Source organism: Bidens hawaiensis, unplaced genomic scaffold, assembly GCF_021521415.1.
Source record: "Bidens hawaiensis isolate Kalapana, Puna unplaced genomic scaffold, B.hawaiensis_p1.1 tig00018221_1, whole genome shotgun sequence".
NCBI classification, from domain to species: domain Eukaryota; kingdom Viridiplantae; phylum Streptophyta; class Magnoliopsida; order Asterales; family Asteraceae; genus Bidens; species Bidens hawaiensis.
The window spans coordinates 175,191-196,385 of record NW_027492756.1 but is presented as its reverse complement, the minus strand read 5'-3'; the positions used below and the strand labels follow the sequence as shown (position 1 = coordinate 196,385).

General features: G+C 37.0%; 2 protein-coding genes across 3 annotated transcripts in view; one reads left to right on the top strand and one right to left on the bottom strand.

Moving 5' to 3' along the window:
* The first annotated feature begins 658 nt into the window (after positions 1-658).
* LOC143555638 (CBBY-like protein) lies at positions 659-7,587 on the top strand. Its single transcript, XM_077045161.1, has 12 exons — positions 659-735; positions 1,632-1,787; positions 1,869-1,918; positions 1,990-2,053; positions 2,138-2,186; positions 2,269-2,337; positions 2,648-2,709; positions 3,659-3,739; positions 3,890-4,044; positions 4,147-4,231; positions 7,012-7,155; positions 7,280-7,587. Exons 1-12 carry the CDS (start codon positions 659-661, stop codon positions 7,380-7,382), a joined length of 1,095 nt encoding a protein of 364 aa, XP_076901276.1. The 3' UTR covers positions 7,383-7,587.
* Positions 7,588-8,794: 1,207 nt separating this feature from the next.
* Positions 8,795-21,195, bottom strand: part of LOC143555634 (protein ZINC INDUCED FACILITATOR-LIKE 1-like) — a 61,564-nt gene continuing 49,163 nt past the window's right edge. Inside the window, exons 1-18 of one of the 2 annotated variants that reach the window (XM_077045155.1) lie at positions 13,778-13,835; positions 13,486-13,625; positions 13,049-13,089; positions 12,920-12,977; positions 12,620-12,722; positions 12,434-12,536; positions 12,316-12,369; positions 12,117-12,179; positions 11,634-11,683; positions 11,424-11,499; positions 10,987-11,169; positions 10,821-10,908; positions 10,634-10,719; positions 10,389-10,496; positions 9,913-9,957; positions 9,724-9,812; positions 9,555-9,598; positions 8,795-9,354 (exon numbers count right to left, since the gene is read on the bottom strand). In XM_077045155.1, the coding sequence (XP_076901270.1) occupies positions 9,263-9,354; positions 9,555-9,598; positions 9,724-9,812; positions 9,913-9,957; positions 10,389-10,496; positions 10,634-10,719; positions 10,821-10,908; positions 10,987-11,169; positions 11,424-11,499; positions 11,634-11,683; positions 12,117-12,179; positions 12,316-12,369; positions 12,434-12,536; positions 12,620-12,722; positions 12,920-12,977; positions 13,049-13,089; positions 13,486-13,625; positions 13,778-13,800 (1,446 nt within the window). In that variant the 5' untranslated portion in view covers positions 13,801-13,835 and the 3' untranslated portion in view covers positions 8,795-9,262. Of the gene's footprint in view, positions 9,355-9,554; positions 9,599-9,723; positions 9,813-9,912; positions 9,958-10,388; positions 10,497-10,633; positions 10,720-10,820; positions 10,909-10,986; positions 11,170-11,423; positions 11,500-11,633; positions 11,684-12,116; positions 12,180-12,315; positions 12,370-12,433; positions 12,537-12,619; positions 12,723-12,919; positions 12,978-13,048; positions 13,090-13,485; positions 13,626-13,777; positions 13,836-21,195 lie in introns of those variants that run through there. The other variant, XM_077045157.1, reaches the window with a different exon arrangement.

Sequence of the window (21,195 nt, the reverse complement as noted above, 5' to 3'; positions counted from 1 at the left end):
TATCGAATGATGGGGATGCCTTGAATACTCGTCTCTTGGTCCTTCTCCATAACATGGGCTAGGAAATCTATGTACCTCTTGCATAGGTACTTTTGGGCCTTAGCACACAACATAAGTTTAAGCCCACCATTAGGTTTCTCACCAAATATTCTTATTATTTGGCCCAATGGAAGAGGGATTCGAATGAATTTCTTGAAACAAATAACTTCAGCACGATGTTAGGACAACCAATCCATGACTATTATGATATCAAAGCTTCCATGTTGCATTAGGATGAATGTGCGTTCATTAAGGTTTAGTAAGCAATCGCGAATGACGAATTTGACAACGATTGGATTTCCATTTGAAATTTCAACCGTAAAAGTTTCCCTAACTTAAATCTAGTCTTAGCAAGCAAAGGTTAAAATCCAAAGGCCACAAAATTCCTATCAACTCCGGTGTTGAAAATAATAAACAAATATTGGGTATTAATGAGGAACGTACCGTTAACGACATCTTAGTTGGCTTGTCGTCGTTGGCCTTGATGTTGAAAGCACGCCCACAAGCACCACCTTGGTTTAGATTTCCGAGTTTCAAAGAAAGATTTTTTGAAAGGTAAGGTCTTGGCTAGTCAACTTACCTCCCGGAAGTTGTTTTGCGGGTCACACCGAAACCGTGCATGGCAAAAGCAAGAAAAGAAGCTGAACACATCATAATGACGATGATGATCGGTGGACGCAATGACGAAAATGAACGGTAATAGACGGAGAGAAAACCATAGAGAGTCAACCAATTCATTTTTCATTCGAGGGTCTCAAAGCAAAAAACCACATGAACAAAAATTGTAATTTATCCATAACTAGTTTTCGTACCCAGCGCATTGCGCCACAACATGCTGCTAAAACTCCATCATTGAAACCTATGCGTTGGTAAAACCCGAGCGTAACAACGATGAGTCGACACAAATTCGGGTAGTACCGGCTACGTTCGCTACGATATAGACACCAATGGTAAAATTTGAGCGTTAAAACCCAAAAATTTAATTCGGCAATTTAACATATAATAAAAACATTAACATATAAGAAAATAAAATATTTAAGACGATGTTTATTTGTTTGGCAAACTTGAGTGTGGTAAAACACAAGTGTTGTCGATCCCGATCATTGAGGCGATAACTTGACACGAATTCCGTCGGTTTTGATTACGTACATTACGGTACCGGAACTTAAAACGAAAAAAATATAAAAATTAAGGTGGACCAACGACCATTTTTTTTGGGGGGGGGACCAATAAACTTGCGCATTGGTAAAACCCGAGCTTTGTCGATCACGAGCTTTAAAAAAGACCGCGGGTTTGCGCGAACTCGGTCGGTTTGTTATGATACCGGAACTAAACAAAAAAAATTAACGTTTAGTCGGTTTCTATTACGTTTAGTATTATAATTGAACTAAAAAAACATAAAAAAAATTCATGATTTACGTTAATTATGATAGTTTTTTATATAGAGTAAAATAAAAAAAATAATAATTTGGGTATTTTATTTTAGATGGGTTGCGTAGCGTAATCTAAAGTAAGAGTAGGAAAATATGCGGCTACCGGCCTTAGAAACTCCGTTTTCCAACCGGCGGTCTGTTGAAGTCATCATACAACAGAAAGCGCGGTCTTATTACTACTAGTATTATTATTTCACCGCCTCCAACAACTTATCGCCACAAAACCAAACAGTCCAAGAGTTTTAGGGTTAATGCTGCAAATGTTTCCGATGATTCAACTAAACAACAACTCGCCCTTCTTCTTGAAGTCGAAGGGTATTTCATTTCCATTTACTCTCTTATTATTATTTTAACTAAAAACTTAATCTTGATATTAATTAACTTGTGTTTTTTCAGGGTTCTGATGGATGTACACCGCGACTGCCACCGTCAGGCCTTCAATTTAGGTGAGCCAGTCAATTGCTAGTTTAGCAACTTCATAACTAAGTTAAGTTGTTGACGATTTCTGTTTCTCCAGCATTTAAGAAAATGGGCTTGGATTGTGCTAATTGGACCGAACCTATCTATTTAGATCTCGTAAGGTCTGATTTCCATTCACCCGACCCGAACCTCATCTATTTGTGTTTGCCTCATTCTAATCTCACGTACCGATTTATATTTTCTAGGAAATGCTTTGGTGGTGAGGAGGAAATGCTAACTCTTTACTTTAATAAGGTGATATATATATTTCAAAATATGATTCGCATATATTGTCGTTTTGCGGCCTGCCGTTTGCTTTTGCTAATCCGTTCCTCAGATAGGTTGGCCTACTTCGCTCCCCACTAATGAAAAACCAAGTTTCATGAAAAGAGTTCTCAAAGATAAGGTATTTTGACTTTAACATTATCCTTTTACTCGGTTGTGATTAAAAAATTCACATCATTTGGATGTTTTTTCATCATGTTGCATGTGTAGTGTGGTATAATAAATGATTATGTAGTTTGTAATAACAGGCCTATAGGCGCATAATATGATATTTATGAGAGGGTCACTTGACATTTGTCTACTTAACTAGGATTACTTCACAAATATCTATAATTTCTATAATTTTACTCATCAAAGTTTATTTTTTTATTATATGGTTATTGCTTTTCTTTTTGTTATTGATATGCCAAGACAATGGGACTTGTTGGCAGCAAAACGCATTGGAAGAACTTGTCATGTCAAAATCTTTGCCTCTAAGACCTGGTGCTGAAGAGTGAGTTGTCTTAGCACTTCTTTACAAATGTTTATATTTTAATCAAGTGTGCCTCTGTTATAGATGATAGCTATGGTTGTTATTTTTTGCCATTAAGACATTACTGTAGTTTGTTAAATCTCATGATATGCTTAACACGTTTCCAATAGTATATATAGTAATAGTGTAGGTGTATATTGCTTTTTGAATGCAACCATAGAGATCTAGTGTAAGACGAGATGATTTTCTTTAAAGTTTAGCCTAGTAGGATCTCATCCTTATATGAACATGCTTTTTACTTGATCAATTTTAAACATGACATGATTCTATACAACATACAAATATGATTTAAGTTTTATTTTTTTTTATTTTTTATATAGCTCCACCATATAATATTGTAAAGCAGTAAGTTATGACTTATGACTACAAAGATTTGTTCCCACTATTGTCGAGTCGTGTATGTCTTGGTCATAGATATGGGAATAATTTAGGGTTGGCAAGTTGAATTGATGAACCTGAACAAGATCCATATATTTATTCGTGTCAAAGACATCAAATCTAACTCGAACACACTTACATTGTGTAAGGCATTGATGTAAGCGAGTGAAACAAGTTGTAAATGGGTTGTAATTGATGGGCCTGTTTGGTCTGTTAATCATATAAAATTTACATTTCAAACGGGTTGATGGGTCAAAACTCAAAATGTTTGTTTAAACGGTTTAAACATGTCAACCCAAGGACCATCCTTTTAATGAGTTAAACAGGCCAACCCTAACAAGACATGTTTGTCAAACGATTTAGTTATGGCAATCGAGAACCTGTTTTTTTTTGTGGGGTTTCTTGTTCTGTTTTAGGTTGTTCGGAATTGTCATCCTGTATGGCTTTTGATAAAATATTTGTTTTTCTAGCCATTATATTGCAATGATAACCTTACTTTTTAATATAATAATGGCTTTTCTTCCATCTACAGATTTATCGATGATGCACTTGACGAAGATGTACCTGTTGTTGTACTAGCCGCCTACAGTAGAAATGGTGAAAATGTAGCAAGGTCAATACTCGTATTTACATTCATATGATTACTTGAAGTTTCTGATTCTTCCAACTTGTAAACATGATGCACGGGGATATTATTTAGATAATAATGGGGGAAAAGGGATACCGAAAAGCATTAATCTTTTCTTGTTTAAATGATTTCCAGGCCCATTATTGAAAGACTTGGTGAGGATCGAATGTCAAAGATAAAAGTTGTTGGTCAACAAGAGGCGGAACAGAGCTTTTATGGGCAGCTTGTACTCGGTAAAGGAGTGACTTCTAGTTTGGATGAACAATTACTTAATGAAGCAAGAAAAGCAGGTAATCTTTAATTGCTTTTGCAATATATATCTATGCTCACACGCACACATATATTCATAGAAGCTTTCGATGATGATGAGAAAGTTATTTTTGGGTGAACAGCATCTACTGAGAAGCAAAAAGTTGCTAAAGAGGTCGCGTCCGTGCTTAAACTGAGTGTTGACATTGATACAACTTCAAGTGAAAGGTAGGTGTATCTTCACTTTAGGCTATGTGTAGTGGAGGGGCTACAATTGGGGGCAAATTGTGACACGTGGCGCCCAGTCAGCATGAAGTGGAAATTTGTTTTTGGGGTGTAATGGTGTAGGGGCTACAAGTTGGGCCCACAGTGTGTTTTTTTATTATTTTCTTTTTACAATTAAACTAATTAAATAAAAACCAATTTATTTAAATAATTAAATAAAAATGCATTAAAATTAAAAAGAAATACAAAAAAAACATAACTAAAAAAAATACACGAATAATAAAAATAAATTATAATAAAAAAACACACCAAAATAAAAATACACATAAAAATTTCTATAAAAAAACTAATCTATTCGTCTTCATCTTCGTCTTCGTCCCCGTCCTCGTCATCGTCCTCCTCCTCATCTTCGTCCTCGTCTTCGTCCTCCTCCTCATCTTTGTCCTCGTCCTCGTCTTCGTCCTCCTCCTCAACGGGACGATTATCCCACACGTATTGAACCAAATCCGCCTTCAGTTGGTTATGTATATCACTTGATGTGAGCTGGTGAATGTTATACGTTCGTTGTTCTTGGGTTGATTCAGGGAACTGTTCTGGAACGCTTCCTGGTATATAGTGTTGACATATTGCTTTTCCCTCGTCTTCCAAAATCATATTATGCAATATGATAAACGTATACATGGCATCGCTCATTTTTGCCAACGTCCACACATGACAAGGGTTTTTCACATAATACCAACGTTTTTTTAGAACCCCGAAACACCTCTCGATATCCTTTCTCGCGGACTCTTGCTTCTTCTTAAAATAATCTCTTTTTTCTTTGATAGGGTCTTGAAACGTCTTGACGATGATCGAGTACTCTGGATATATCCCATCTCCCAAATAGTATCCGTGACGATAGAAGGTATCGTTGGCATAAAACGGTAAGACCGGTATGCTACGGCTGATGTAATACTCTAACATGGGTGACGCGTTGAGAACGTTTATGTCGTTGTTGGACCCGACTGAGCCGAAGAAGGCTGACCAAATCCAGAGGTCGTGTGAACAAATGGCTTGAAGACTAACCGTTGGCACTCCATGGTCACCACGAGTGTATTGACCTCGCCATGCGGTTGGACAGTTGGCCCACTCCCAATGCATGCAATTTATACTCCCGATCATGCCTGGAAAAGAATGTTTGCTTTCGTGTACATCATATATGCGAGTCAGGTCGTTTGAAGTAGGAATACTTAGATAACGACGAGAGTATAATTGTATTATCCCTATACAAATAAATTATTAAACAATATTTATATTAAAAACAATAGTTAATACAAACAATTTAAATATTACCGATGCAAAAATTCTCTAACGCATCTCTCGTTGTTTTCTCAGCCATCTTTAAATACTCGTCATTGATATCGGTCGTGTTGCCGTATGCGAGGATGCGTATAGCCTAAGTACACTTTTGGATGGCGGAGAATCCTAAATATCCTCTTTCATCGGGTTTCTGTTGAAAATACTCATACTCCCGCTCCATATTTCCAACGATGCGCAAAAATAAACGCATGGACATCCGAAAACGACGTCGAAACATAGCGTCGTTAAATGTAGGTGAGTCGTCGAAGTAGTCCTTCATCAAACGAGCGTTCGCTTGCGTCCGATCCCGAAGGATATATGACCGTCTACGTGGTGCCGTAGATGGAGCAGAGCCGGACACCATGTTATTGACGACGGCCCGAACCGCGTTCGTGACCTCTAAATGCTCTTCCGCCACTTGTCGGTGAATCTGATGAATTTTTCGACTCTCGTTTATTAATTGATCCAAAATCTCGGCAGAGTTCGTGGAATCCGAGTAACTCATTGAGTTTGAAGAAGTATGAAAATAATAAAAATGATTGGTATATTTATGTTTGTGTTTGTGTATGATAAGATGAAAATGGTTAGATAAAGTTTGATATATATATTAAGTTTTTAAATTTTTTTTTTTTATTTTTATAAATAGCCGTTACCCAACGGCATTATTATTATTTTCTTTCCTTCTCCGCACCGACAAATATATGCCGCCCCCGCCCCTTTTCGCCCAATTATCGCCGGGGGGGGGGGGGGGGTGTTCCTCCAAAAAATCGCCCCTCTTCGCCCCTTATTCCCGCCCACTACACACACCCTTAGATATTAGAATAGGCTTGTAAATGATTCGAAAAAACACGAATGGGGCATGTTTGTTTGTTTAACTTCATTCGAACGAACGATCGGACATGAACAAATAAGCTAATAGTGTTTTCTTGTTTGTTAAGAAAATGAGTGGTCATGTTCGTTTTTTTATGGTATAAACTAATGGTTCACGAATGTAAATGTACACAAACAAATGAATGTAATTGAACATAGATGAACAAACATAATTGAATGGAAACTAATTAAAAGTAAACATAAACATGAACATTAGTCTGCTGGGCCTAAAAAGTTCATAAATCTAGACTAAATTGTGATTGGTGATATTTTAGTTTTATAAAATTAGATGAAATTGTAATGGTCTTAAAAAATCAAAATGAATGTATAAATGAACGAACTTGAACATATGTAATAAGGAACATAAATGAATGAACTAGAGTTGTGTTCATGTTCGTTCGTTTAACTAACTCAACAACTTTTGTTCATGTTGGTTTGTTTACTAGATAAACGAACTTCCTGTTGATTGGTTCATTTACAGGCCTGTTTTTCCTGCTCCTTGTTTATAGGTTCGACTTGTATAAAACCTTAGCAATTACATATAGATGTCTTGTATGATGTATCTATACATTCAGCATGCAGAAAATTGTGGCTGCACTGAGAGCAGGAGCTGAATATGCACAAGTATCCGTTCCCGATTGTGTTCTTGTTGCTGGAAGTCTTCCCGGGGTCGCTGCAGCCGAGCAAATCGGCATGCCATGTGTCGTTCTTCGCAGCAGGTTTTCTGAAGTTGATAATTAAGTTTATATATTTAGATTACTTGCTTTTATATATATATATAAAGCAAGGAACCAAGTAACCAACTTTTGTCAATTCCAAAAGTGACCCTGGATTATGTTACAGATTGACATCTAGGGCCGAGTTTCTTTCTGCAAAGGCTGTGCTTGATAGTTTTGGTGCTACGGATTTAACTCTGAAACGACTACGACTCATCAGATCTTCCTGAATGTCACCCGGTTTTGTTTGGGTAACTGTTGGAGATGAAATTAACCGGGGTTGTTATGTGCATATTTTCTGTGTTTCACTTGGTGTGTTTTAAGATGATTCATCATACAATCTTTATTTGGTACATTTTCTTAAAATTGGTAACAAGTATGGAAAGTGACCATGTTCATGATCATATACACTCATGAAAGTTTTTTAAATGCTTGGAGTTTAAATAGATTCCGGCTCAAGCCTAAATGAGTTTGAGCTTGTGATCTAAACACCATATTGATCCCTAAACCTAACATGTATTATCTATATATGAAAAAAATAATAATAAAATACATGGATTGTCCTTGTGGAATGTTAATATTACTTTTTGGCTCATAGATTTGAGAAATTGCATCTTTGGTTACCGTGCTTTACTTAAATGTTACATGGTTGGTTTTTGGAGTGAATGAATGTTAATATATTATGAATTGACCAATAAGTATTTAAGCTTGAGAGCCAGCTTTAGAAGCAGCAGAAGGTGATTCTGCAACACTTGAAATTTGGGTGATTTATTTGTAAACTTTTAAACAGTGGATGATGTGATGATTGTGGCAGCTCTTTAGGTGATCGACTGTTAGTTCCGAGCCCCGGTGCGGAAGCGTGAAAAATATTGTCAATACCAATCAACGGTGTGGAGCTCGGAACCAGGGTTAGGATCGAATCTAACTCAGATTCACTCTTGAATGATGATATCAGTTGGACGGACGAGGTGTATTGGGAGAGAGCGTGATTTGATTAACAATCAACAATAAAGTAGGATGAACAATTGTAATCAAAACACAAACAAGATAGAAAAGGTAGTATGAAATATTAGCCGAATGATTCTCATTAAGATGAAACACTCATACATACATTCATACATACAATCAATTAAAAAATATCTCAGCCGTCACCAGGAGAGTTCATCCTGGCAGCAGAGACTCTCTCAAAGGGATAAAACCCTAAATCTCACACATACACAATACAGTCACTCATATTAGTGTAGCATGACTTGGTCTTCAAGCCATCCACCCTTGGTTTGAGACCAAATAATATATTTTTCACCCAAAGATTAATTCGATGCGTCGGTCTAAAATATAAGTCCCAACATCGACAACGCTAAATGGTGATAAGGGATGATAACTCGACTGATTGACGTAATGACTGGCTAGGCGGGAATTGGCAGGGTGAAGACCATAGAGGGACCTCAATGGCCTGCGGTAGCGACAATGACTATAAGTCGTGCTGGTGGAGATGAGCTACAGTTGGCAACGGTGGTGGATCAAATTACAGTGATGCCAATCTGGAATTGTGGGTGCCCGGACGTACCGACGACAATATGTTGTCCACTTTTGGCGGTGGTTCAACATCGCCAATCGAATGTCTAACGTCAATAGATTTGGCCGGGTTGGTTCTTGGGACGATTTTGAAAGGTTGTTTATAATGGCTTGTTGGAAATTATCAAATTAATTGATTACCCAATCGAACATGTGACCCGACACAAGACCGATTTAAATGCAATAAAATTTGATAAGTGAATTGAGCATGAGATTTGATAACAATATTAATGAGAAAAACAAGGTGATAAATATAAACAGAAATTAGAGAACAAGAACGAGCTCACTATGAGCAACAGTTCAGCCAAAAACGAGTGTAGACTGCAACAAAACACGAGTAGCAGGTGAGCTGAGACATGGGAATGTTGTAGACAATAAAAACAGTGAAAGAGTTGATGCACAAACTTGCATATTAGATTGTTTTAGTATGATATGGTTTAAAATGTATCTTTTTTTCCAGCACAACCCTTTCTTTTCAACTTAAGCTATCAAATGAAATGATTTTTTTGACTAAAAATACATGGTCTGTGATGAACTAGTAATGGTTTGTAATCAAAAACGGTTTGAATGTCAGCAGAACCGCAACTCCCTCAACCACATTCAAGATAAAAAATATCATCTGATCACCTGCAATTGCATAAACCATTAAATATAATCCAATTTACAAGGAATAAGAGGCATCATTTGAATAAATTCTAGACAACTTTCAACTCGTTTGACTTGCTTTTTTAGTTAATCTTTTAGGCTAAACAATTATTAGCAACAAAAATAACAAAAACAACTTATTTAATTATTTGTGTATAAATGAGGCTAGTGAAAGCAGATACCTGGAAGAAATGCTGCATTTTGTCTCTTTTGAGACCATGACAAACTACAGAAAAAGAAAAATAAGATTAAACACAATGTGACAAATATTGATAAAAGAATATACAAATACATGATTAAAGTACGTACGTTTTTGCAGTTCAAGAAATTATATATAAAAAAAGTACTCACAGTGCTCCACCACATGCTGGACCGATTGCTTTACAAGTGGACATCAAAGTCATGGCAATACCATTGGCCGTGCCTCTTTGGTGTTGATCCTGTAATTCATGTACTTTTGCATCAATATAAAAGCGAATTTATATACATTTTAAAATACCTTTGAAAGATAAAAAGAAGTTTAGCAACTTTGAACATTACCACAGCTTTATTTTGCAGCATGAAGGTCCCGGTTATGATGGACACCTGGTCAATAAAGAAACAAAATTAGAATGATTAAACAGTTACGTAGAGCTGCAAACATACTTTTATCCATTTTATGAATTCCACAAATATATATACTATTATCGGATAAATTTATTGGGATTGAAAGAAACTGTTATAACAACATTTACACAAGACTTTTAACTGTCTACCCATTTTCTTTTCACATAAATTTTGAGTATTATGAGCGACCCGTTATTAATAATATATAGCAGTATAGCACAATTCAGCATATTTTCAAATCACATGATCCACGTGTACCTGTTTATAAGAACAAAAGTGAGTCCCTCGTTTTCAAACCAAGTACTATTAATGTGTTCATATCTTAAATTAAGTGATAAATAGCAGCTAATGAATTAAATTTACAGAAATAAGTACCAGATTAAAAGATATTTAGTCACTTGAGAACTTACTGTTAAAATGCTCTTCACAATCGAAGCACAACTTAATGTGAAAAAGAGCATGAAGCCGGATAACATCGCTATGTATGGATAACTTGTCAGTAGAGGTATAGTCAAAACCTACAAAACAAATACGGTGTTAATCACATTATCTAATACTATAAACGAAGAAGAATATGTGTTATAAGTGTAGAAAAAATGATACAAATTTGTAGAACAGAAATTTGACTTCCAAAGTCAGAAGGAAGAGTGCTTACTCCTGAAATACGAGTTACCATTATGGGCCCAAGCATCCTCTCTGCAATTGGATACAATGCGGTTTGGAAAAGAAGAAGGCCCACCCCTACAACAACACTAAATTATGGTTACTTTGCAATGACATTCCAAGTTTTGATAGTTATTGTTTCAGTAATTAAAACTTTGAGTTGGTATGTAAGTTGTCACCTGTGATAGATAGAACCGTGCCAACATCCTCAGTAGTATAGTTGAGTCCTCCCAAACTTTTAGGACTAACAGCCCATAATGAGAAAATCTATCAACAATCAAAATCATAAATAAGAAATATTTATAAGGTAGAAATTATTTGCAATAATCATATTTTTATATGTACCTCTGTGTAAGCCATGTCATGAAGTGAGAATACACAATAGACAATGATAGAGGACATTAATGGCCAGTTCTTGAGTAGGCTAATCCAAGAAGAATCTTTATTCTCGTCGGTTGTTTCCTCGGCATGATCAGGTATGTTGGAAGCAGACTCCAACTCATTTGTTTTATGGAAGTGTAATGTTTCCTACAATTTTAGAACATTATATGATAAGATTTGAATTAAGATTATGAAATCGTACAACATGAAAGTTCAGAGAAATAAAGAGAGGCCACAAAAATAAAGCTTTAATCTGTTTTTAACATGTTCAGACTTTGATGGTTTTACCAAACAATCTTAACATATTAACCTCGAAAATATTTCCTTAGATCAAAATAATTCCTCATTTTCACTAAAACGTAGGTATTAGTAAGGAAATGTTAAATGGAAAAAAACAGTACCGGAAGCCAAAATACACCGATGGTCACAAAAAGTGCGAAAATGGAGATGCAAAGGCAAGGCAGTGAGTACGGAAATCTGCATCACAAGTCACAGTTTAACTTGGTTAATTTGCATTCAAAACCGAGTTCGCATAAATATAACAACAATTTTTTTTTATTGTTTTATTTTTAGCATTAACAAGGTTAACAAATAACAAAAGTGTACACTACCTCCCAAATAGTGAATCTGGAGATACTAGACTTGGATATTTCTCTGCAGGCTTAATTTCAAAACAAGCACAAAAATTAGAAGGAAAGAGTAAAAGAGAAAACGTAACAAATAATAGTATTTCTTTTCAAATCAGCATCACCATGAATGCATTTTTTCACTTAAAGATAACTTATAAGGTGAAAGTTGTATTATTTATTTCTTATCTTTTTTTGTCATCAAGAACAATTGTCAGTCAATTAGTTATCAAGTACTATATGCTCGAGACCCGCGGTAGAAATAACATTTTTTTATTTCCTTCATTTGTAACACTTATCAAACAATCAGTTTTAGTTTGAGCCTTGAATCTGATAAATGATGCAACATCCTTATTCATATACTCATTAATTGCTCAGTTTTAAGGAGCATGTTAAAATTTAAAACTGATGCAAAACGATCAATAAGAGTGTAATTTCCTCAAGGCAATATGAATTTTATAATGAAACCTGTGCAAGGAAACCTCCCAAAGCCGGACCAACGATCAGTCCTACCCCCCACGCTGTACTAATCTGTATCAGAGGTAAGAAAACCATATTAAAACATGGATGGACTATATTAATAGACAGTAATGACTATTTAAAAATGCATCAAGTTGAAGCTAACGCCATAGGAAACTAAAGAAAAAAAAAGGGCCTGATTGCTTACAGATGACAATCCTAAAGCATGATGTTCTTCACGGAAAAGTTCAATTGCATATGCCTGTTTATAGTAAACGAATCAGCCGAGAAGCTACATGAATACACAACATCTAAACTAATATTACCTTTATAGGTCCAAGTATCCCATTTAGAAAGCCAAGAAGAAACCTTGTGATGATAGCCATCCAATAGTTGACACTAAACCCGAAAAGTGTGTTGAAAATAACACTGAATATGATAAAAAAAATTACTAGATTATAACAACAATTAACATAAAGGGCAAAATAATAACTGTTCAAGTAGTTACGAACACTGTTAAAGTGCCTATAATGAAAACTGGTTTTCTCCCGTATCGATCAGCAATGACCCCCCAGAAGACAGACGTCAGCACCCTTCCAATCATATATGCAGATCCTTCATAAAGTTGATCATCATATGAGATATGCAGGCTTTCAAATTCATTCATGTAATCAATTTGGAAATCTGATTTATTTATCCAAACACTATCCTACGCACACAGCTCATATTAGTACAACTGATTATATTAATACTATATCATTCTAACTACAGATATCACATAATCACTTTCAATGCATCCAAAACTTGCTTACCGACATAGCCTGCATAGTAACTAATGTCCTCTTCCTCTGCAATGTTGAAATCCCTTATCTACAATATAATCATATCGAAATTGGAAAACAATGCAAATACGGATTGTCAACATGCTATACTATACTTACCATGAAATAAAGAAACGGAAAGAGAGACGATATTGGCAGTGCTGAGAGAAAATGATGAAATACAAGTCAGACTTATAACATCAAGCTAAATCTATTCCAAGCTCCACGAGCCGTAAGAAATTGTTTTTAATCTAAGGTTTTGATGCAGGAATATTATTATTATTATTATTATCTACAAGTTTGAAGTGAAGATTATTTCTATTCATTGTTTAGTTAGTTTTGAATTAAGATTTCCTTGAACCATATGGCTCGTTAAAACCTATGAATTGATTTTCGTTCTTGAGCCATTCGATTGCTTCTGTTCCTGCATCGGTCTAACAAGGAAAAAATATGCATATTCTGTATATATATGTACTAACATTTAATCAAATTAACATCAGTTTGTATAAAATTACCATATATAATCTAATTGTTTTACAAAAGAGTTGCTTAATTACCAACCGAAAGCGCGACAATCCATATACAAAACATCTCCTTAACCGGTAAGCCGGTTTGCAGCTCTTTCTTCCGATCAACATAGCATCCAGGACAGCCTTCATGATATACTAGTTTGTCCAAAAGTGGCTTATTAACCTCACTGCCACCCATGGTTTACAAAATTATTGATTGTTACAAATTAATGCTCTCAACTTTATAAGAAAGAAAGTTAATGGAGAATCAGATGCATGATGTTGATTGAATGGCATATATTATTATTATTATTATTATTATTATTATTATTATTATTACCTGGAAGACGGTGGTTCAGACATTATATGGTGTGCATGTAATGAGATGAAGATAAAGGTGCAGCGGTTGATGATTGGTGTGAGTGTATTGCCGCCTCACAGTCACTTCACACTATTATGTTTTCTTCTACAAGTGTCAAATTACGTAACGTGTCATAATTGGCCATGGATAAAGACATATAAGGCTGAGGGGTGTGGGGGCGCTAACCTGGGCGCGAGAGCCCCTCCGCTCGCGCCCCCAGGCGCTAACCCCACACCACCGGGGCGCGAACCGTGGCGCGAACGGGGCGCGAGCGCGAGCCCCCAGGCAGGCGTGAGTGTGGTCGCGGGAGAAGAGAGAGAAAAAGGTGTGGGGTATACCAAAAAGAGCCGTTGAGCTCGGATAAAATAAAAATAAAAACATTAAAAACCTCTATATAATACCCCAAAATCAACCCATTTCAACCATATCAAAACACAACTTCAAACTCCAAACTCCTATATAATACCCCAAACTCCTATATAATACCCCAAAATGTCTGGAAATTGGTACACAAACCTAGATTCAGATTATATTGACGATGATTTAAGGTCGTCACCAGACCAACCGATGTTTTATTCGGGGCCGCAAGAAACATCCGGCTTTCAACCATCCAACATACAACCGTCTCCTAACTTTGTTGTTCCAGAGACACAAGAATCACACGATGATGCTACGGGAGCAAGAAGACGCGTCCACCGGAAAAAACAACTTGCAACGGACGGGCCGGGACCGGCTTCGACTCCGAGGACGAAACGGAAAACCACTCCGTGGTCATCGGATGAGAAGGAAGCCTTGTGTCGGGCTTGGATAGTCATTTCTGAGGATCGGCGTTGCGGTAGTTGTTTTAACGTTTTTAAAAATGATTTTTAATAAAAAAGTTAAATAAAAAAGTTAACTGGAAATCTAATTTAATTATTCATTTTGCAGCCGACTACCAAAAAAGCAAGATTTTTTGAACAAAGGTTAGGGAGACGTTCTATACGCTCGTTGTGAGTACAGAGCGAAACGCCGATATGATTTCGGGTCGGTGGTCCGAAATCAGAAAATTTGTCGGCTTGTTTACTAATCTTTTCAACAGGAACGGCGGTCGTATGAGACCAAGTGGCAGTGATGATTTGGCGGTTTACAATTTCACGGTCGAAGAGTGGAGGCAGGAGTGTTTGCGGAGGTATGGGATGGTGAAGACGTGGGACGATTTAAAGTTGTGGGAGAGGTTGAAAAGGTGTTCCAAGTGGGTTGAGCTGGTGGCGCCGGACCTTGATGCGGAAGTAGGGCCGAAACGGACTAAAACTAGTTCGTCTGGAGCGTATCGCACTTCCGCCGGGTCGGATTGCCGCGTTGGATTCGACCTAAACATTGCGGGGGAGGAAACGTCTTCACCGCCGAGGAGGCGGCCATTGGGAAGGGACGCCAAGGGGAAAAAACCGGCTGAGGGGGGAGCCGTAAACATCGCCAATCTTGTTGAATCCCTCAATAAATTCAACAAAACCATGGAGGTGGTCTCTAATGACAAAAAGGAAAAAAGTCGAATGAGAGATTTGGACTTCCTTACTAGAGACTTCAGTAACCTAAATCCGGTCGATCAAATGCTAATGGAAAAGCAAAAGGAACGTATCCAAAAGAGGTTGATCGAAGAAGACCAAGCCGAAGAATAAGAATAATGTTTTTTTAGTACTTTTATTTTTATTTTATTTTTAGATATTAATGTGTTTTTTCATTAATGTGTGTTTTTTTTAATAATTTATGAGTTTTTTTAATAATACGTTTTTTGAATATATTTATAAAAAAATAAAAAAAAAATCCGCTGGAGCCCCTGCTGGAGCCCATCCACACCAGGGCCAGGGGCTCCAACGGGGGCTCCAACACCCCCTTATCCAGTTTCTCTCTTTGCCACACGTCATAATATTATTGGCTGGAGCCCCCACTGGAGCCCCCATTAAAGCCCCCCACACCCCTTAGCCTAACTTGAAAGCAAGACATCATGATTCATGACTTATAATTACTATATACTACTATAAAAGATGAGTGTTTTAACTATGATAACATGTCTGTCTGTCCTGTCTTGTCTGTGTGTTTACTCTAATTTTAAACATTCTTTTCGTATGGGCTTCTCCAACAATCCACTTTTACTCATTTGCAAGGTCTATTTTTTTTTATTTCTTTTGAATGAGCGACGAATAAAGCCCGGGTAACCAAATAATGAAAAGCGACGCCATACATCCGCGATTGCATACAACTATCTGTATACACGCATATATGTACAAAAATAGTTTTATTTATGAATTCTAAAAACTTTAAATGTTACAAATATATTTATTACATAATCTACAGAATTTATTACATTTAAATGTCAGAAATTCAATAGAATTTATTACATTTAAATGTCAGAAATTCAAGATAATTAAACCTAATTTAGATTTTAAAAACTTTTAAATAAATCTAAGTGTTCAAGTTTAATAAAGATTGGTAATTAAATAATTTTATACATTTTATAAAAAAAGTAGTAAAAGTTGGTAAAGATATGGTGATTCTTTTTGGTATTTTAGATTCCTTACTTGTTGGGTTTTGGGTATGTATAAAAAATGAGTGTGTTTTTCTTTGAGCGAATTATGTATGAATTTAAGTATATTAGGTCTCTTTAAAGTATTCACATCCAATTCCATATATTTTTCTTATAATTTAGCTAAAAAACACTATTCCATAAATTTATCTATCATTTTTCAAAATTCTTCCACATTCTATTCCTTATTCATATCCATAAATTAATTCTTTATTATTTTTTTCTCTTTTGTCTTATTATATAGTAAATGGCCGTGATTGGGAGATATGTGATATATTATATGGTATGGATAAAAAATGAGTCCCTATATTTAGGGATTTACTTTAGTTGTCATATAACTCATCCATATAATAGAGAATGGATTGGAGAGGTGATTTTGATGGTTTTCTTAAATTTACCATAAATTATATGGGTTTGACAACTTTAGAGAATGGGTTGATAATGCTCTTATTAGGCTATGTGTAGTGCTCTATTCGTTGGCCTCTCACCAATCCGACACCCACCGTGTTAGGATTTGTGAAAGCCTTGAGTCGGGTTCGTTGGTTGACAATTAGAAAACAAAAGGGGGCGACCCGTTTAATTATGGAGGATGACCCATTTGGAGTTTTCTTGGTCCTTACTCTATTAAACTTAATTGTTATCTATATATATACATACTCATGTATTGTAATCTTTTGTACTGTGCTTAATAAAATACTCTAGTTGTAGCCTGTGGACGTAGGTCTCCTTGATTGAACCACGTATAATCCCGCGTTACATACACGGTTGCACGGAGACGAGAGCGGCAATATTTTCGGTTTGTAACCTCTTTTCGTAAAACCCATGGAATCCTTTTTGGCTTTGGTGCACGATAATTAAAGAGTGAATTTGGGTTACTTATTTCACTTGGTCACATAAAAAAAGAGGTGCATATATTCCTTTTTTTGGTTTATCGTGATCTGCAAGAAAAAAAAGGCACTAGATTATAAAACAAATTAGGTCCTATTTGTTTTTGTTGGGTGGTTGTTTGACGCAACAGAAAGGAAAAATCTTTTTTTATTTCTCAAGTGTTTAGGGTTTTTTTGTCAAACCCTTGGAGACGTTATTATCTGTCATTGGAATTACGCTGTCACCGTCAATCAAAGGGAAGCACGGGTGCTACCTGCTCCAGTTGTCGATTCAGATTCGAATATTGACGCTTGTTCATCACCGCGAATCGTGTTCAACAACAACCATTTTTTTTTCAGCCAACATCAGGAGATGCAAGAGACATGTGTATTTGTTCTTGTTTTATTATTAAAGTTCTGTTTATTAGGGTTTGTTTGTTTCGGTTTGGGTGCTTCAAGTTTCGGGTTTGCTTTGATTGTGTAGTTCGGGTATTTGTTGACAGAAATTTCGGGTTGCAAGAAAGGTTTCGGGTTTTGGGTAAGAGTTTTATTTATTGGTTTTCTTTGTTTTCTCATTTGCGATGTCTGAAGACGGGAAGGTTCGAATCAACAAGTTTAACGTGACTAATTTTGCATGGTGGAAAATGCAAATAGAGGCGTTGCTTGGTGAACGTGATTTGGATATGTTATTGGAAGAAAAGCCGGATAAAATGGATAAAGCCGAAGAAGCAATTTGGAACTCAAAAGACAAGAAGGCTAGAGGTAAAATTACATTGGCTTTGACGAGGAGCGTTGAATTTAATATTATGAAAGAAACCATGGCTCGTGGTATGATGACGGCTCTGTCAACTATGTATGAAAAACCGTCTGCAGCCAATAAGGTGTTCTTGATGAGAGAATTGTTTATGACAATGATGCATGAGGGAAGTTCAGTCACGGGTCACATTAATGATTTCAACTCGATCATGTCTAGGTTAGCTTCTGTGGGCATGAAGTTGGATAATGAGACTCAAGCTGTGATATTGTTATCTTCTTTGCCTGAGAGTTGGTGTGGAACTTACGGGGGCCGATGGTTTGGCATTTGAGGGGGTCCGAGACATTGTGTTGGGTGAAGAAGTTCGCCGGAAAAGCACGAGTGGCATATCATCTTCTGATATATTTTATGCTGGCAGGGGAAGGGAAAATAACAGGAGCAGTGGGAGTCGGGGGAGGAGTTCGTCTAGAACTTGAAAGAATGTGAAGTGCTTGAGGTGTAATGAAGTTGGACATGTTAAGAGTGATATTCCAAACAGATTACAGGTAAAGGCTGCTGAGGTGAACACTGCTCAACATGTTAATGAAGGCGTTAGTGATGCCGATGCGTTACTTTTTAGTGTTGATAACATGGTAGACTCTTGGGTCATGGCTTCTGGATCTTCGTTTCACGCTACACACAGCGGGGAGACGATGGTGAATCTTAAGGTTGGTAACTTTGGGAAGGTACGTATTGCTAATGGTGATGTTCTTAATGTTACGGGCATGGGGGACGTTAATTTGGTAACTCCATTGGGAACCGTTTGGAACTTGAAGAATGTTAGGGTCATTCCATCATTGAAGAGAAGGCTTATCTTGTTAGTCAACTGGATGAACTAGGCATGGAAGTAAAGTTTTGTTAGGACATGAAATGTCATGTGTATGTCCCCAGTTCTATCAGGATGGTTCGATATGAAAATAACGATCGTGAAACCAAGTTAACGGACTGAAAATGTCAAAAGAAACTGATTCGATCGAATCAGTGACTGATTCGATCGAACCAGGACTCATTCGATCGAATGAGATACTCATTCGATCGAATCAGTCCTGGTATATAAACGAAACTTAGGAAATTTCACAAGGGAGAGCACACATTACACACAGTCACGAACCTGCTACTGCCGAAAATCCTCTCTGCCAATCTTCGTCGTGTCGGTCTTTTCCTCCGTCCCTAGGTGTCAAACCGTCTTAGGAATCGTAACCGTGCGTTGTTGATCACCACCGAATCGCCGTGTTAGAGGATTCCGCACTCTAACACGTTGCCCCGTGAATCGTTGGGAAACCGTGTCCCGCACCGGTCCGACAAAGTGGTATCAGAGCCTTTGGTTCTTGATTCACGTTAGATTCGTGGTGAAATTCGTGTTTTTCTCGCGAAAATCGTAATTTTTGCCGGAAAATTTCGAATTTTTGGTGTTTTTGATCTTGGTGTTCGTCGTGTTCTTGTCAAAAACTGTTAAAATTGTCATATTTTGGTGTTTTGATCTTAGAATTGTGTGTTAAAAGTTCGAGTTTCGTCAAGAACGTTCTTCGCGTTCTTCGTGTTCTTCGTATTTTTGGTGGTTTTGATCCGTTTTTTGGTTGGTCTTAAGTTGTTTTTGTGTTAAAAGTCATATTTCGATCTTAATTTGCCTTTTGATCTTTCAAAATTCGTGTTTTTGATTCAAAATTCGAAAATCCGTCAAAATCTTCTAATTTTGGAATTTCCAGATTTTCCGATCGAACGTGTCTATTTTTGGAACTCATTCGATCGAATAGCCTTCCTATTCGATCGAACAAGTTTGAACTTTGACCGACTCAGTTTTTCCCGCCGTGAATAACTCCTAGTTCATTCGATCGAACCAGATTTGTTCATTCGATCGAATTAGTCACCTTTCGATCGAATAAGTCTTTTATTCGATCCGCCGATTCGATCTTTGTCTTATTCGACTGTCAGAACCCGTTCGATTGAACCAGAAACTCTTTCGATCGAACCTCTCAACCCATTCGATCGAACCAGATTCACATTCGATCGAATAACTTTCAGAAGATCAGATCAGTATTTCAGAGAGACATTCGATCGAACCAGAACACATTCGATCGAATAGGTCACTCATCTGATCGAATCAAACCCATTCGATTAACAGTTCAACGTTAAAGCAAAGAAACAAAGATGGCTACAAGTTCGAGTACCAACAAGAGGATTCAATCGATTCTCGAAAGTGATTCTGAATCGGGAAGCTATAACAAGCCACCAAAGCTAATGACTTTAAACGATTTTACAACCTGGAAGACAAGATTTCAAATTCATATAACAGGTGTAAATCCTGGACTTTGGGAAGCTGTCCAGACAACTTGGGTGCATCCAACGAATGATGATGGTGAGCCGTTGAGCTATTTTAGGCTATCTGAAGAACAAAAGATAGCCTTCGATGCTGAGAAGAAAGCCTTCTCGTTACTGTCACAAGCACTTTCAAGTGATCTCTTCCATCAGTTTAACCAGTTTACAACAGCGTCAACTCTTTGGAACGCACTGGTTGAACGATGTGAAGGATCTGACTCACTTAGAGAAATTCACGCACGGGAGCTCAAGCGTGAATTTGATTTGTTTGGTCCAGAATCGGGAGAAGACATTGAATCGTTACTGTCGAGATTCTATCATCTAATGTCAGAACTCAAGTCCTATAATGTCAAAACAACAGGGACTGAAAAGGTTAGATGTCTTGCTCAAGGACTTCCAACCAGTTGGAACACCTTCCTGACAGTAATGAGAAGAAGTCATCAGCTGGAGACGATTCTCCTGTCTGATTTTATTAAAGAAATCAGACAAGAAGAGGCTGAGCTAAGAGCCTCCTCCAGAAAACCGAGATCAACTTCTGACAAATCACTTTACATGTCAAAACCTCCTATGTCAGATTCAACTGATCATGCTCCGATGAAGACTGCTTTTGTCTCCTCAACGTCAAATCAATCAAAGGGGACTGAAACGAGATCTTCCGTCCCACTATCAACTTCTGGAAACTCAAGTACTAACTCCGGACCCAAGTCAACGGAGAAAGCAACGTTGAATACTGAAGGCTTGGGAACAGTAACAGTGGAGGTTGCCAAAGAACACATGGCAACTCTAGGCACGATAATTGAGTCCTACAGTTTAATGGTGGCGGGTAAGCTAGGAAATAGTCATCTGGACAGTGATGACTATG

Bases quoted from the DNA above. Each gene is read 5' to 3' on its own strand.
- LOC143555638 (XM_077045161.1), top strand. From the start codon at position 659: ATGGCAAAAGCAAGAAAAGAAGCTGAACACATCATAATGACGATGATG. The intron at 1,788-1,868 runs GTATTTCATTTC...GTGTTTTTTCAG, and splicing joins CTTCTTCTTGAAGTCGAAGG to GGTTCTGATGGATGTACACC. The intron at 3,740-3,889 runs GTCAATACTCGT...AATGATTTCCAG, and splicing joins AATGGTGAAAATGTAGCAAG to GCCCATTATTGAAAGACTTG.